Raw genomic sequence first — 18,700 nt, 5'->3', positions numbered from 1 at the left:
AACCTGCAGAATGGGAAAACACACACAGGAATCTTATTCAGCCATAAAAAAGGAATTCCTGCCATTTGTGACAATACGGATGGAACTTTTCCCATGTTTTTTTGTTGTTGTTGTTGTTGTTTGTTTTGTTTTATATATGATTATTAATAAACTTTTTGTGGTAATTATTTCACAATGCATGAAAGTCATATCATTATGCTGTATACCTTAAACTTACACAGTGCTATAGGTCAACTATATTTCAATAAAACTGGAAAAAATAATAAACATAATGATAGGAAATCTTTGTGACATTTTTATTTGCCCTTTTGATGTGGCAGCAGTCTTGAAAATGGCAGCGGTAGTTTCTGTGTTGGACCTTGGTCCCCATTGCTGGAAGGAACAGAACAGACCACTGACAAATTATGGTTTATATCTACACTAGCCTATCCATGAGTGGAAGGACTGAAGCGGAGCACTCATCTCTGCTCTCACCTTAAACTCAGTCCAGAAAGCAACAGGTATTGCTCAAATATGGGTGTAAGGCAAACCAACAATCCACAAAGGCCTGGGTGAAAAGATATCATTGAGATACACAACAGATCACCTAAACACTGGGAGAAAAAGCTTGGGGGGGGGAGGGGGAACGGGGGGGGGGGGGAAGTTCCTTTGGGAAATTAAGATACTCAAAAGCATATATTCAAAAGAAATTTAGAAAGCCACACGTACGCCAAGGGCAAGAAGCATGGTAAGAAAAGATCCGAGAGGATCCTAAGTTTTCCACTCGGGCTGTTAGGCTTAGTGCGAGCCTGGGTAAGTGTTGAGGGAATAACCCAGAAGAGACAATTGGCAAAGACTGGGAGAGGTATTTGTTTTAGCTCCTGGCTTTCAAGGAAATACTATCTAAGTACAAGTTAAGAAACAGACTCAGTGATCACACACAATAAGGAATCAAATCTCTGCAAAAATAGCTTGGAAACATCAGTAAACAAATGGACTGCAGTCCCATAATCGTAATAAAGGAAACTCTGGGGAAGGAGGGGAAATCTGATATCCAGAATCATACCATAATATTTAAATGTCCAGTTTTCAACAAAAAAAAAGTCAAAAGACATTCAAAGACACTGGAAAGTATGGCCACTCAAAGGAACAAAATAATAGAAAACATCCCTGGAGAACCACAGACATTGGAATTAACAGACAAAGCCTTCAAAGCAACTGTCTTAAATATACTCAAAGAACTAAAGGGAACCAGGGACAAGGAATTAAAGAAAATCAGAAAAGGGATAGGTGAACAAAATGAGAATATCCAAAAATACACAGAAATTATCAAAAGGTACCAAACAAATTCTGAAGCTAGAAAGTAAAATAATTGAAATTAAAAGTTCACTAGTAGAGTTTAACAGCTAATTGTACCAAAATGGAAAATAGAATCAGCAAACTTGAAAACAGGACAATTACAGTGACCAAGTCTGAGGACTAGAAAGAAAATAGAAAGAAGAAAAGTGAATAGAGCCTGAGGAACTGGAGGGACACCAGCAAACAGACCAGCATATTATCAATGTCCCAGAAGAAAGAAGCAGAAGGAATATTTGAAGAAATAATGGCCAAATACATCCAAAATTTGAGCAAAGACATGAATTTGCAAATCAGAATCTCTGTGAACTCCAAGTGGGATAAATGTAGAGGCCAACACCAAGACAGTAGAATGAAACTGTCGAAAAACAAAGGCAGGGAGAATCTTGAGAGCAGCAAAAAAGAAACGTTCTTCCTCAAGATCAAAAGATCCTCAATAAAAGTAACAGCCAATTCTCAGCAGAAACCATAGAGGCCAGAATGCTATGGGGTGACTATTTAAAGTGCTCAAATAATAATACCGCCAACCAATAATTCTGTATCTGGCAAAACCATCCTTCAAAAATAAGGGAGAAATGAAGACGTTCCCAGATAAACAAAACCCGAGGGAGTTCCTTGCAATCAGAGCTGCTCTACAGGAAATGCTAAAGGAGTACTGTGGGCAGAAAAAAAAGAACATCAGACAGTAACCTGAATCTGTATGATGAAATAAAGATCTCCAGTAAAGGTAAGTACAGACAAATGCATACAAAACAATTATAAATCCGTTATGGAGCACACACTCTATAAAGATAAAATCTGTGACATCAATAATATAAAGGCAGAACAGAACTTTGTAGTAGAGATTTTGTGTGCTATGGAAGTTATGTTAGTATCAGTTCAAACTAGATTATTATAAATTTCGGATGTTAAATGTAATCTTCATGGTAACCACAAAGGAAACATATAACAAATATACCTGTAAAGGAATGGAGAAGACAATCAGTTCACTACAAAAAAATCAACAACACAGAAGAAAGCAGTAATGGAGAAAACGAGAAGCAAAAGGGGTATAAAATATAAAGAAAACAAATAACAAAATAGTAAGTCCATTCTTTTTACTAATTGACTTAAATGTAAATGTATTAAACTCTCCAAACAAAAGACAGAGATTCTCAAACAGATAAAAAAAACAAAACACAAGATCTAGCTCTATGCTGTCTATAAGAAACTCACTTTAGTGCCAGACACAAAAGGTATGTGTGTGTGTGTGTGTGTGTGTGTGTGTGTATGTATGTATATATATATAATTTTTTTTTTTTAAAGTAAAGTCTACCCCCAACATGGGGCTTGAACTCACACCTTGAGATTAATAGTCCCATGCTCTACTGGGGAGCCAGCCAAGCTCCCCGAAAAAGATACTCTCTGTAAACAGTAACCAAGAGAGCAGAGGTGGCTGTAGTAATATCGGGCAAAATAGACTATAAGCAAAAAACTGTTACAAGAAACAAAGTATATTACATATTGATAAGTCAATTCATCAAAAAGATAGAATAATTTATGTAGTGAACAATATGCCCCCAAAATACATGAAGCAAACACTGACAGAATTAAAGGGAAAACTAGAGAGTTCTATAATAATTGTTGGAAAATTCAGCATTCTGCTGTCAAAATGGATAAAACACTTACCAGGTCAATAAGAAAACAGAAGACTTGGACATTATAAATTAACTAGACCTAACAGATGTTTACAAAACACTCCACCCAGCAACACAATCTAGTTTTCTCAACTGCGCGTGGAACACTCTGCAGGACAGACCACATGTTAAGCTACAAAACAACTTTCCATAAATTTTAAAATGATACTTTGAAATCATACAAAGTATCCTCTCTGACAAAAGGGAAAGTGGAAAATTCATAAATAGGTGGGAATTAAACAGCCCCAATGCAAATCCAGAAAAGGGGTTAAAGAAATGGAAAGGAATATTTAAATATATATGTACCAGCAATTACATTCCAGGGTATAAGCCTGGAATATGTTTAAAAAGAATATAAAAATAGCAACTCCAAGAGATACTTGCATGTCAGTCTTCATTGCAGCATTATTCACAATAACCAAAAGGTGAAAATAACCCGTGTGCATCAAGAAATGAATGGATAAACAAAATATAGTAAGTATACAGTAGAATATTACTTAGCCATAAAAAGAAATGAAATTCTGATGTTGTAACATGGATGAATCTTGAAAACATATTCGCGAAATAAGCCAAACGCAAAGTACAAATATTTTGTGATTCCACTTAAAAGAAGTATCTAGAATAGGTAAATTAATAAAGAGTAAAAAATAAATAAGGAGTAGAATGGGATTTACCAGGAGCTTGGAAGAGAGGGGATAGGAATAGGGAGTTATTTAATGAGTTTGTTTGTGGTAAGGAAAAAGTTCTAGTGGTGATGGCCACACAGCATTGTGAATGTAACTAATGCCACCCAAATCATACACTTAAAAATGGTTAAAGGGCAAATTTTGCTATATATTATCTTACAATACAAATTTTTATCCTATGCACATTAATATATTAAGATTTACTTTGTTTCTGGAGGAAAACTCACAAGAATTTTAAAGATAATTTTAGAGTGAAAAAACAGTATTCATTATGTTATGAATACATGTACTTATGAGCTGATCATATTTACCCAGCTTTAGATCTTGAAATGTATCATTCATCTGCTCCTCTGCCAAGGTTGAATGAAGTATGTTTACCAAGGTAAAAAATGAACAGGCTTTAATGATTATCTTTTGACAAGTTAAAGGGAAAAAAGTATCGGGCACCTCGGTGTGGCTGTCGGTCAAGCATGACTCTTGATTTCTGCTTCAGGTCACAATCTCATGGTCATGAGATTGAGCCCAGCATCGTGGAGCCTGCTTGAGATTCTTGATTCTCTTTCTCTCTCTCTCCTTCTGCCCCTCCCCCACTCATTCTCTCTCTCTCTCTCAAAAAAAAAAGAGAAAAATATCAGACTCTTGTTAAAATTTTTGAGCTTTCTCAGCAAGTAATACATATAAGTGGTAAATTCCACTGCTTCCTAAGTGTAATCAGAATGTTGTGTAACAACTATTAGTAAAAAAGATCAAGGATGCACTGAATGTTGAGAACCCCAAGGTTAATATCTAAAAACTTATTTTGGAGAAGAAATCTATTATTGAAAAAATGGCTACATAGGCTAATTTGTCAGATGAATTATTCAAATTACCATTAAAATACACCATAGGGAAAAAACAAATCCACAAGGACAGAGAAAACAGGACAAGAGGCAAGCAGTACAAACCACTGAAAGCCTATGAATGACACAAAACCAGAGGAGAGAACAGGACAAGAAACAATCAGAACACAATTCTGACAAAGCAAACGGATGGATTAGCAGACTCAAGAAAGGCAAATCAAGCCAGCAGTGGAGAAAGGTGAGAATCAACCTAATTCGCCCTCATAATTGTCCAGTCAGCAGATTCAATACCCCGGCAGCTGGGGGTTAAGAACAGTGGCTAATAGAAGAACCTAATGAGAAGTATTTGGAGGTTATATGCCTAATATCCCTTCCTCTATTCCTCACCATTGCTTGTCTAGCCCTTCCCCACGCCAGTAAAAGGCCAGAAGTTTATTCTCTAGACATCTGAAAGACGGTTTTTCTTGACTTCCGGTACTGAGGGTAGCAAGCCAGTAGCGTGTTGGTGGGGAGGGGAAAGTTGGACAAGCTAGCACATACACATATAGTGACTGAAACCCCATGCTTCTTCCCCCATCAGGTTCTCACAACACCGGCAGACAGATCCTTGCCATCTAGGAGGGAGACTGGAAGCCTCTACTCTGGAGAATGTGACCAATCCAAGACATTCACATACGTGGAGGACAGAACTCCCAAAACAAGTCGACCCCAATAACCCTAAAAACAACGCTTCTCACAAGTCCAAGGCTCCTAATCAGCTTTTTAGTCCACTATTTGACCAGAAATAGACAGCCAAGGATTGTCAGATGTCCTGGAAAAGCCTAAAGCAGGAAAAAAAAAAAAAAAAAAAAAAAAATGTGTGTATACACACACACACACACACACACACACACACACACAAAGAAGAAATTTGAAGAAAACAGATCCTACAGAAAAACAACTTCATAAAAAAACCCCAACAAAACAACAACACACAAACACTATCATGAATGTACTGAATGGTAACAGAAGACATCCACAGACAAAAATATAAAATAAGAACAAAGTACCATGTAAGAAAAGGAGCATCCAGAAATCAAAAAGGGATCTTCAGATTTAAAATTATGAGAGCAAAGAAGAGTTAGAAGACTGAATTAAAGAGAGATGAGGCTGGGGAAGGGGGGAAAGAGATCCAGTCCTGGAGAACCAACATCAAATTAACTTCTCCCAAAAGAGAAAAGCAGAGGAGAGGAAATCATCAATTAACAAGAAGTTTCCCAGAAACAAAAGACACAAGTTAGCATACTGAGAGGATTCATCAAATACCGGACATAATGGATACAGACCCACACGAAAGCACATCACTGTGAAATTTCATTACCTTGAGGAGCAAGATAGTCTACAAGCTTTCAGGTCAAAAAGAACAGAAATCGAAATAGTTTTGGATTTCTCAACACAACTGGAAACAAGACAGTGTAGCAATATCTTCAAAATTCAGAAGGAAAACTACTTCACACCTAGAATTCTATAAAATTACCAAATAGGACAGACATGCAAGGACTCCAAAGATTTACCTCCATACCTACTTCCTCTGAAAGCTACCAAAAGATGTGCTCCACCAAAATAAATTAGTAACCAATAAAATAAAAAACAAAACACCCAGAAAAAAATCAGCACAGGAGAGAAGTCAATGCAAATCCCAAATTAGCCAGGCACCAGAGGGTAGATGTGAGCAGCATAATTCAAAACAGGTTGAGGGTTGCCCTCAATACCATATGCCATTATATGCCAGATTTCCATTCCACTCTCAGCTACATGGATCAGCAAGGATACACACATTGTCCTACAGAAGCATAGTTCTGACCTATCCTGTGAGCTGGAGCTTGATTCTTCATGAGCTGAAAATCAGAAAATATAGAGAAGTCTACTCCCTCCAACCCCATTTCTGCCAGACATCAATTGTCAGATGCCCTGTGGTGAGCCTTCTTGTTAAGCAGGACTCACTCATGACCTTGGCCACGAACTACCTCAAAGTGACTTTTGCAATCAGAGAAAATGCAGCCAGACTATGAGCAAAAGACTGTTACCTTCTCCATGAAGCCTTCATGTAATAATGATAATTTTGTCCTTTTTTATCTGCCAACAGGTTTTCCAAAACTAGCTATGTTGTTTTAGAATGTATATGTATACAATAAAATCAAACAAGACACAAGGGAATGATTAACACAAAGTCAGGATAGTGCTTGTATCTGGGAGGGGAGAAGGATGCAATTGCAGACACATAAGAAGCTTCTCAACCCCTAGTAAATGTTCTATTTCTTAACCTTCCTGGATCTTACTACATGTTTCACCTCTTAACCCTGAGGTGGCTACATCAATATTCACTCTATTATTACTCTTTATATCATACACTTTTTATAATTTATTCCACAAACTGAAAGAAATCCCATCACTTCCGTGTTCAGATTCCAGGCTCAATGAAAAGAATTTTGGTAATGATTTGACTCTGAAGTAATAAACTGACATACTAATTTTATTTTTTTGCAACAGTACTCATAAACTAATGAATGTTTAATTGATTTGATGACTATGTCCTTATATATAAAATTAAATTGGTCTTTAAGTAAATCCTCTGGGAGTCAGCACATCCTCTGCAAATAACCAAACTGAGTCTCAGAATCAGGATTTTCTCGATGCTTCAATTTCATGCCATATTGCAGCTTCGATTTTTGAAGTGTCATATTCCCTCATCATATCAAACTCAAGCCACGGCTGACTCCACTTCTGAGCTTCTTTCATTTGCTCTTCAGTCAAACAAAGATCAAATCTGATTCCTTTAATATTAAATTTTGGACGTTCCCAGCGTTTGGACCAGGGCTTAGGCTTCATTTTTACTTTCAGCTACAGATGATATTAAAAAAAAAAAAAAAAGAAAGAAAAGAAAGAGAAAGAAAGACTTTGTTTAGTAGCAAGCAAAATTCTTCTAAAAGTTTTCATTAAGGTGACTCTTTCTTACTCTATATAGAACTTTCAGTTCTACAAATACAACTCATACCTGATTAATAGGAACGTCGTGGCTAGTTTCTTGTACGACTGGCTTCATATTCATATCAAAAGTGCTATATTCAGGAAGGGCATCTCGTAAGTATAGCAAACTATCGTCCAGCCGTTTCTCTAATTTGACCACTTGGATCTCTTGGATTCGAGGATTATAAAGTTCAAAGCAAATCTCAACACCTAAACAGAGAAAACATATTCTTACAATCTGAACCCAGACGCCTGTATACGCCTTATACAACAGTAAAAACTATTTTATAATGGAACTAGCACAGGGTTTTGCACATAGGACATGTGACATAAATTTGTAATTTTTAAGATAAAGATTACCGAAAGAAAAAGAAATAAATTAAAGTCCATGTAGATTAAAAAGTGAAAAAAATCTGAGTTAGAATGATAGTCTAAAGAAAAATGTCTTCTATAAATACAGTCACACATCTCTTCACTTCTGGTACTATTTTTTTTTTCAAATCCTTTTTTGTTTATTGGTCTGGCCCAAAAAGATCTTAAGAGACCATGATAACAGTGTTAAAATTGTTTAGGGTCTAGTATCAGAAGAGGGATTAGATCCTGAGAATGTTTTCTTCATCTCCTTTTCTTTTTAGTTTTTAAATACACATCCAAGTTAGTTAGCATATAGTGCAATAATGATTTCAGAAGTAGATTCCAGTGACTCATCCCTATGTGTAACACCCAGTGCTCACCCCAGCAAGTGTCTTCCTTAATGCCTCTTACCCATTTAGCCCATCCCCACACTCTTCACTTCTGATACTATTAACCTGGAGAAAATTTGAGTAAATTCTTCACTGTCACATTTTTGTTTGTTTCCCAATTACTTATAAAACTTGATCTCCTACATTAAGGGCAACAGGAGTAATGATGCAAAGAGTTAATACATTTTTAAGTTCTAACTTTGGTTTAGAAGTCCCTCCTAAGGATGGCCTAAGTTTTATTTATTTATTTTTTAATCCAGATCAGTTCCTTTTAAATTTTTTTTTATATTAGAGACAGAGAAAGTGCACAAGTGAGGGAGAGAGGCAGAGGGAGAATCTTAAGCAGGCTCCACACTCAGTGCAAAGCCCAATGCAGGGCTCAGTCCCATGACCCTGGGATCATGACCTGAGCCAAAATCAAGTCAGACACTCAAACGACTGAGCCACCCAGGCACCCCAGGATGGCCTAGGTTTTAAAACACGCTGGGGCTCAGGGCACCTGGGTGGCTTAGTTGGTTAAGCGTCCGACTTTGGCTCAGGTCATCATCTCACAGTTCATGGGTTTGAGCCCTGTGTCGGGCCCTGTGCTGACAGCTCAGAGCCTAGAGCCTGCTTCAGATTCTGTGTCTCCCTCTCTCTCTGCCTCCCCTCCACTCACACTCTCTCTCTCAAAAATAAATAATAAAACATTAAAAAAAAAACATACTGGGGCTCTCCATATGAAGCAAGCTGGGAACAGCATTGCTGTTTCAAGATGCTACAAGTAATAGTTTAAGATACATCCTCTGTTAGCACCAAACACTTAAGGGAAAGAGTATATTCTGAGGTTTCCTGAAATAATCCCAAGAGAAATACAAATATGTATGAACAACATTAACATCCACTATTTAATACCAGGATTTAATCCATTATTTCCTATATACCTATTCTGTTCCAAGTACTGATCTAGGGACTGTGCCTATAGTGAACTCGAAATAGATCAAATCCTTCTCCTCTCATAAAGCTTATATTCTAGTGGATGACAATAGACACACCAAAATTTCATTTACAATTCATAATTTAAGGTAATTTCATATAGTCAATATAAACAGAGTAATAATACTGTGGCTGGGGAATAAATAGTATATGAATAGTATAGCCAGGGAAAGCCTCTCTAAAAACACAATTTAGACTGACACTACAAATAGCCAAGAGTGCTCAAGGCAGAAAGAACAGCAAATGCAAAGGCCCTGGGGTCTTAACAAACTTGCTATATTGGGGGGAAAAACAAAACAAAACAGAAAAAGGTCTTTTTGGCTGGAGCACAGTAAGTCAGTGGGCCAGGAAAGTTAACCAGGGATACAGCATAGCTGCAGGCAGGAAGGAGGCAGGGCAGCATGAACACGAGTGGTGGCCATGGAGACGGAGAACCAAACAGAACTGGAATATATTTTTTGGAGATTAAGCCAAGAAAACTTGACTGATTGGATATATGAAGAGAATAATTAAAAATAGCTCCTGAATTTTTGATTAAGTAAGTACGTACGCAGTGGTGCCACTTATGGACATAGAAAAAACCAAGAGGAACACACTGTGAGGAAAACAATCCTATTCTGAGCTTGTCGTATGCTTAAAAGATATCCACCCGGAAATGTCAAGGAGGTAGTTGTTATGTACAAATCCGGAACCTGGACAGGGTCAGTCCTTGAGATCTAAATTTGGGAGTTCTCAGGGTGCCTGGGTGGCTCAGTCGGTTAAGCGTCTGACTTCAGCTCAGGTCATGATCTCACGCTCGTGGGTTCAAGCCCCACGTCGAGCTCTGTGCTGAAAGTGCAGAGCCTGGAGCCTGCTTCGGATCTGTGTCTCCCTCTCTCTGCCCCTCCCCTGCTCATGCTCTGTCTCTCTCTCTCAAAAATAAACATTAAAAAAAAAAATTCTTTTTTTTAATTTGGAAATTCTCATCATATGGATGGTATTTAAAGCCACTGGACTAGGAAAAACACCAAAGAAAGGAGTATCGATGGGGAAGGTTGAAACAGGTTGTAACAGTCAAAAGTACCTTAGAGGAGGGCAACAGGGAGTGAACATTTTTGGAGTATTCGGTGTTCAGTACTTCATGTAGAATATCACCCACAACGGACCACAACACTAAGGCAGAAACTATTATATCTCAGTTTTAAGAAAGAATATTAGGGGTGCCTGGGTGGCTCAGTTGGTTAAGCGGCCGACTTCAGCTCAGGTCATGATCTCGCGGTCTGTGAGTTCGAGCCCCGCGTTGGGCTCTGTGCTGACTGCTCAGAGCCTGGAGCCTGTTTCAGATTCTGTGTCTCCCTCTCTCTCTGCCCCTCCCCTGTTCATGCTCTGTCTCTCTCTGTCTCAAAAATAAATAAACATTAAAAAAAAAATTTAAAAAAGAAAGAATATCAAACCAAGGTCCATCTCACACACCTATGATCATGGTTTTCTACTGCAAGGCTTCTCCAAACACATGATCTGATCGAAGGCACACATTTCTGCAACTTGTAAGCCCTGCTAAGCTCTGACATGCACGGCACCACAGGTCATTACAAGATGAGTCCCGCTTCGGGCTCTCTGCTATCAGCACACAGCCTGCTTCAGATCCTCTGTCCCCCAATCTCTCTGCCTCTCCCCTGTTCAGGTACTTGCTCTCTCTCTCTCAAAAATAAATACACATTTTTAAAAAAAAGAAAAAAAGAAAATTTTACTGTTCTGCCATGTCGATTCATAATGTTTCTAGAATTTTGCCACTTGGGCCTCTGTCTTATTTATTAGGCATAACAAACAAGTTTTGCCTTTTTAAAAATTCTTCTAATTCTTATCAAACAACGATTATTGTGGTGACTATCATAATATAAAGCAAAATGGGGCATTCATTTTAGGGAAAAGTGACTCATACAGACATCATTATGTTTGTCTTAATGTTCTCATGGGTTATTGCCCCCTACACTGAATGTTCCCCACACTGTTAATAGTCACTTGTCTCCTCCTGTGATGCTGGCAGAGGTCGGAAAATCTGACAGTGGCCGTCCTGTGATGAAAGAAGCCCTCAAGGGAAAGCACAGCACTGACTGCTTACTCCGCAGCCTCCAGTCGCATCCCATTCTTAGGCCACGGGCCCAGGTCAGGCCTCGGAATCCCTTTCACTTTCAAGTTCCAGACGTTTTCTCCCGGCATGCAGAACACAAAATAGAACCTGAGATACCATTTTCCAGAAAATTAAGCTAATGAAATGGAAGCTACCTTGTCCTTCGATAGTATTCCTAAGGATAAAAGTAGCTCCAAGGCCTGCTCCTGATCTCTGGATACAGATCCCTAGAAACCGGCTGGTTTTTCCGCTGGCATTTGGGTCAGCTGTAGTAACTCGAAGTATGCTTCCTACAAATTCAAAAGAGAAGTGAACTTTTACAAGACTTGCAGAAACACACAAACAGAATTTCTAGGTAACCTCCTAACTTCCTAAATATTTTAATATATTAGGAATAAGTATCTCATCTGGGCAAAACCCAGATCTGTGAAAAACACTCTTCCCTATGTGAAAAAAACTAAGTCCGCCCACCACCAATAATGAAAGCGTGCAGCTCTTACTGACCAACGTAGAACTCTGGAATGTGGAGTATTTTTCTCCTCTCTAACATATCTTTTCTTTCCATCTGAAATTTCAGAGGATTTGTTCTTCCCCTTGGAGGAATAAATTCAGGACTCAAGAACCTGTGAAGAATATAAATAAAAAAAAAATTAAAGGCAAACTTAAAAATTAAAGATTATGATGTTGACGTGTTTTATTCTTTCTTCCTAAGAAAAGTCGATTATTTATTTCTAAAACTGTTGTCGACGCTCAAGAAAATAGCTAACAATTCCTGAGTACTCACCTCTCATCCTGTTAAAGGTTTACGACACACCGAGAGCATAAATTAATCCTCACGACAATTAGGCGAGCATGCTGTCATCATCTCCTTTCACAGATGAAAATGAAGCTTGCAGAAGGTAAACTGACGTACTGTTATATTAGCTACGAAGTAATCAAGTCAAGATTTAAACACAGGCATGTCTGTCAGACAACAAAGCCTATGGCCATAAACCACAAGCCTCACATCGAGTTGTGAGTGTTAAAATAAATTACACTGGATGGGCACTTGGGTGGCTCAGTCGGTTGAGTGTCCAACTTCGGCTCAGGTCGTGATCTCACGGTTTGTGAGTTGGAGCCCCGCGTCGGGCTCTGTGCTGACAGCTCAGAGCCTGGAGCCTGCTTCTGATTCTGTGTTTCCCTCTCTCTCTGCTCCTCCCCCATTCATGCTCTATCTTTCTCTCCTTCAAAAATAAATAAACACTAAAACAAAATTTTTTTTTGAATAAATTTAGTCTGGAAAAATACAAATATAAATCATTAACTATGACCTTAAAAATAATCTCCCTCTTCTCCTCTTTAACTTCTCTAACTTCTTCCTTCCTTTCTCCTTCCTTTCCTTCTTTTCTCTCTTTTTAAATAGGCTTCACAACAATCACACAGCCCAAGGCAGGGTTTGAACTCACGACCCTGAGATCGAGACCTGAGCTGAGATCAAGAGTCAGACATTTAACTGACTGAGCCACCCAGGTACCCCTAAGCTAACCTCTTTAAAAGCATAAATGACATTACAGTGAAAAATCATGTCCCTATCACCCATCCTAAGAAATAAATGATCAATACAGTTGAAGCCCCAGTGCACCCTTCCCTCCCCCACAGTTAATTACTATGGGGTAACTCATTAAATTTGGTGATGATTCTTCCCATGAAGTTTCTTCCTTTTTCTGGTTCACCCCTTTCTCAGGAGCTTCCCAGGTATACTCTGAAACTGGGCCCCATACTCTAAGGACAAGGAGATACTGAAGAAAGAGGCAGGCCACTCAGGGTGGGTAGGTTACAGTTTTAGTAACAGCAAAGGGAATTCACATACAGGCTTGTCCTGGGTGGCAGCAAGACACCAAATCTTAAAAATTTACAAAGAGTGGCACAAAAACAGACACTCAGATCAATGGAACAGAATAGAGAACCCAGAAATGGACCCACAAACGTATGGCCACCTAATCTTTGACAAACCAGGAAAGAATATCCAACAGAATAAAGACAGTCTCTTCAGCAAATGGTGCTGGGAAAACTGGACAGCGACATGCAGAAGAATGAACCTGGACCACTTTCTTACATCATACACAAAAATAAACTCAAAATGGATGAAAGACCTAAATGTAAGACAGGAAGCCATCAAAATCCTAGAGGAGAAAGCAGGCAAAAACTCTTTGACCTCTGCTGCAGCAACTTAAGCAAACATGAACTATGGGGACCTCATCAAAATAAAAAGCTTCTGCACAGTGAAGGAAACAATCAACAAAACTAAAAGGCAACTGACAGAATGGGAGAAGATATTTTCAAACGACATATAAGATAAAGGGTTAGTATCCAAAATCTGTAAAGAACTTACCAAACTCAACACCCAAAAAACAAATAATCCAGTGAAGAAATGGGCAAAAGACATGAAGAGACAGTTCTCCAAAGAAGACATCCAGATGGCCAAGAAACCCATGAAAAAATGCTCAACCTCACTCATCATCAGGGAAATACAAATCAAAACCACAATGAGATACCACCTCACACTTGTTAGAATGGCTAACATTAAAAAAAAAAAAAAAAAAAAGAATGGCTAACATTAACAACTCAGGCAACAACAGATGTTGATGAGGATTCGGAGAAAGAGGATCTCTTTTGCACTGCTGGTGGGAATGCAAACTGGTGCAACTACTCTGGAAAACAGTATGGAGGTTCCTTCAAATAGTTAAAAATAGAACCACCCTATGACCCAGCAATTGCACTACTAGGCCTTTATTCACGGGATACAGGTGTGCTGTTTCGAAGGGACACATGCACCCCCATGCTTATAGCAGCACTGTCAATAATAGCCCAAATGTCCATCGATTGATGAATGGATAAAGAAGATGTGATATATAGATATATATAGATATATATATACACACACACAATGGAGTATTACCCTGCATCAAAAAGAATGAAATCTTACCATTTGCAACTATATGGATGGAACTAGAGGGTATTATGCTAAGCAAAATCAGTCAGAGAAAGACAAATATCATGACTTCACTCATATGAGGACTTTAAGATAGAAAACACATGAACATAAAGGAAGGGAAGCAAAAATAATATAAAAACAGGGAGGGGGACAAAACTAAGAGACTCTTAAATATGGAGAACAAACAGAGGGTTCCTGGAGGGGTTGTGGGAGGGGGGATGGGCTAAATGGGTAAGGGGAACTAAGGAATCTACTCCTGAAATCATTGTTGCACTATATGCTAATTTGGATGTAAATTTAAAAAAATAAAATGAGATAATTAAAAAAAAATTTACAAAGAGGCCCTAAGTGGTCTCAGTCACATACACTATGTAGGTATTTTCAATACCACATCATCATCTCGAGGCTATGTCTTTGGAGCAGCCTCTAGGAGCAGAAAAGGCAAGCAGAACCCACATTCCAAAGACAAGGGAAGGGGTGAGGAGCCGGGGTTCATCTCATGGGTCAATCAGCAGTCATGTCTTTTTGATGATGATCCCCAACACTCATTTCCTACTTTGAAACTTTTTAAGCCCACCAAAAAGTTGAAATAGTAATACAATGAATACCCATATACACACCATCTCGTTTCATCAACTGCCAACATTTTGACATATTTGCTTTATATATACATATAATTTTTTTCCTGAACTATTTGAAATGTCAAATAGCAAGGTATTTCATCTCAGAATACTTTAGAAAGCTTCTAAGAATAGGGACTTTCTGCTACATTTATCACAATACTTTTATGACACCTAAGAACTTCTGCAATAATTCAACAACAAAATCTAATATGTAGTTTGTATTTAAACATATCTGAACTAACAGTATCTAATTGTCCTGGAAAAGGCCTTTTGTTGCCCAATCCAAGCCACCATCAAGCTTCACACATTATATCTGGGTATTACTCGCTTTAGTTTCTTAAACTGCTACTATTCCCCATCTTTGTATTTTTATAACACTGACTTTTCTGAAGAGTCAAAAAACCTACTGTCTTATACACCATCCCTGGATTCTGGAAATGTTTATTGTTTCCACATGCCTAGACCAAGGTTAAACATTTTGGGTAAAAATATTATAGAGGTGATCATCTAATCCTATCACATCACGAGGTATGTAATGTCAGCTATTGGGAAAGCCATAGGTCTGATTTCTCTGTGGAGAATTTCTCTTGTACATTTTATACTTTACATATGCATGTATGTATGTAAAATGTACATATGCATTTTATACTTTACATTTGCATGTCTGAGCAATATAAAAATGCTATCATACTATATCAATTCTTCTGCAGGTTGTTTTTTCTCCACACATATTTATGAAGTTTATCCATGTCAGCTCCAGTTCATTTATTTTTCACTGCCATATAATACTCCATTGTATAAAAGCATTTGCCTATTCACCTACTGATGGCTATCGAGGCTACTTCTACATTTTTGTTTGTTATAAATACCTTTTGTGTTCATTTCTGTACATATTTCCTTGTACATATTACTTTAAGTTGTGTACCAACTGGGTGGAAAGGTATACACAACCTCAAAATTACTAAATTTTGTTCAACTGTTTCCCAAAGTAATTATACAATTTACATTCCCATTTAACTGAATTATAATAACTGTTGCCATTTAAGAGAGATATTCCTTTCTCAACTTAAAAAAAAAAAGTTGTGTAAGGAAATGTTTTCTGAATCTCTACCTTCCATAAATTCAATGTTCAACTTAGAACAGGATATTTGCAATGTTAAACACACACACATAGGCATGCAGAGATAATCCAACCAACAAGGAATAGCCAAATCACACCAACTTTTTCCTGCTAAAATTGGCTTTTTAATAAGGTTGTTATACAACTAGGTTACCTAAACTTACAGATACCTCCAAAGTTGCCACCATTCATTTAAGTGAACCAGGCTTTTAAACACACTGGGTTTTATTTATTTTTTTTTTAAGTTTATTTATTTTTGAGAGAGAGAGGGAGAGAGAATATAAATGAATATGCCCGCAAGCAGGGGAGAGGCAGAGACAGGGAGAGAGTGAATCCCAAGCAGGCTCTGAGCTATCAGCTCAGAACCCAGTGCTAGGCTGGAACTCACCAACCTTTAGATCATAACCTGGGTGGAACTCAAGAGTCCGCCGCTCAACGGACTGAGCCACCCAGAAGTCACTTAAGCACACTGTTTTTGAAAGCAAATTTAAGACACCAATTACCGGAAAATTTTATCACTGTATAGCATTTTCAGGAAACTAAAACACGTGTGTAGGGAAAGGAACACAGGATGAGCTCTGGCCAATCCATTTCTACCGAGGCAAGGAATGATCAGTTTCTCAAACAAGTAAAATACTATGTACTTGAGAGGAAAATTCTTGATACAATCTGAATGCTGAAGCAAAGAGCTTCAAATAGGGAGAATCCTTGCTTTTAGTTCTGATTTAATAAGGCTGCAGAGAAAGTTCAACGCTAGAAAAGGGGAAAAGGGGGGAAGACAAACCTGAGGTGGTTGAGCTTTGCACACGAGCTCATGAATCCTGCACACAAGCTCGTGCAGTGGGGGTTCCACCTCTGCTTTAAAGGCGAGATCTCCAAAGTAAAGGCAGGTTCGCAAGCGCACAGACCCAAAAAGCGGGAACCGCGCGCCGGCCTGGGCCTCACCTCCTTTCCTGACGAGGGGGACCGCGCTTGTCCACAATGACCGGTTTCGGCGGCGGCTTGAACGCGCCCGGCTCCGAAGGTCCGGTGCTCTGCTGTCGGCCCGGCCCCACGCGGGCCCCTGCAGTAGCGGGCGACAGAGGTCAACAGAACTCGCCCAGAACTCCCGCGGAGCCCTGCAATCTCCCCCAACTCGCGGTCCCACGAGGGTTGCTCCTGCCTTCTAGGCTTGCCTCCCTCGAGCCTCGCCCCGAGCTCCCTCTTCCCTCCGGTGTGCAAGCCCCGCTCTACTTACGCCAGGTGACGGAGGCTAGCGCAGGAAGCAGCCCCCTGGAGGCTCGAAAACTTCGAGACAGGTCCCTTGCGGCCCCGCAAGCGCCTGCAACGGAGGCCGCCATGTCTGCTCGCTAAGGTCAAGACTACAACTCCCAATAATCAGTGCGACGAGGTCAGGACTACTTGAGATAGGACGGCAGCTGCTATGGGACAAAGCAGCCAAAGGCTTTTTTTGTTTTGGTTTGGTTTTTCCTCTGTTCCTTTTCCTCTCCACTCCCCCCAATAACCCCCAACCCTGGCCTAAGTATTTTAGAGAAAGTGTATATTTCTCTAGTTCCCCCACAGTGTGCCAAGTTTTACCCCTCCATAGGAACACTTTCCTCCCTCTGTGAATCAGATCTATCTTCACTTTCTCAGGCTTCTCTACATCAAAACCCCGGTATATTGGGGCGCCTGAGTGCCTCAGTCGGTTGAGCGTCCGACTTCAGCTCAGGTCATGATCTCACGGTCTGTGAGTTCGAGCTCCGTATCGGGCTCTGTGCTGACAGCTCAGAGCCTGGAGCCTGTTTCAGATTCTGTGTCTCCCCCTCTCTCTGCCCCTCCCCCACTCATGCTCTGTCTCTCTCTGTCTCAAAAATAAATAAAAACATTAGAATAAATAAATAAACCAAACCCGGTATAGGCTCTTATCCTTACTAGGTACTTTCCATTAGCACCTCTGATACCTTTTGCAATTCTATTTTTAATTTAATTTAATTTAATTTAGAATTACTTGTGTAATTATTGGATTATTGTCTAGCGCGGAAAGTGCATGGACAAGGTCATGTTTTGCTCACCATTTTATCCCAGCACCTACCAGTTATCTGGCCCTCACTCTTTGTTGAATGCAAGAAAAAGAAAAGAAAATAGTTCCTGATGCAGTTGGCACAGGGTCCCTGAGACTCCAGAGAGCATGCTAAAATTGACTTTGGGCTGGGCAAGGTGGCTGGGATAGGTGGCAGAAATGAAACTCAAAAGAGTAGGTTATAAGTCTTGCTGAGAAATTTGGAATTTGTACCCTTGACAATGGTGAGTCACTGGAAGGATTTCACACTCAGAGTAATGTGATTATTAATTACTTATTGGTCATTCCAGTTGAATTAATGTCCCAAAGCATCTCAGACTCACCATGTTCATGTTGAATGCATTACGTTTACTTCCAAACCACCTCCCCAGTGTTGGCTATCTCAAGTGATGGCTTCAACATACAATCTGTTGCTTAACGCCAAATATCTTAGTGCCATCCTTGGTGTCTCCCTGTCTCTCAGGTAAAGTTCCTTAAACTACATGTAGTACCATAAATTATCTCAAGAATCCTTACACTTTCTCATCCTGTTACCCATATCACTAATCCAG

General features: G+C 39.2%; 1 protein-coding gene across 1 annotated transcript; it reads right to left on the bottom strand.

Moving 5' to 3' along the window:
* Positions 1-7,027: 7,027 nt before the first annotated feature.
* On the bottom strand, positions 7,028-17,460 carry MRPL19 (mitochondrial ribosomal protein L19). Its single transcript, XM_043603816.1, has 6 exons — positions 17,325-17,460; positions 17,033-17,150; positions 11,875-11,993; positions 11,526-11,660; positions 7,571-7,752; positions 7,028-7,416 (listed from the first exon to the last, which is right to left on the bottom strand). Exons 1-6 carry the CDS (start codon positions 17,425-17,427, stop codon positions 7,195-7,197), a joined length of 879 nt encoding a protein of 292 aa, XP_043459751.1. The 5' UTR covers positions 17,428-17,460; the 3' UTR covers positions 7,028-7,194.
* Positions 17,461-18,700: the final 1,240 nt, after the last annotated feature.

This window comes from Prionailurus bengalensis, chromosome A3 (assembly GCF_016509475.1).
Source record: "Prionailurus bengalensis isolate Pbe53 chromosome A3, Fcat_Pben_1.1_paternal_pri, whole genome shotgun sequence".
Lineage (NCBI taxonomy): Eukaryota > Metazoa > Chordata > Mammalia > Carnivora > Felidae > Prionailurus > Prionailurus bengalensis.
This window is presented reverse-complemented; position numbering and strand designations above follow the sequence as displayed.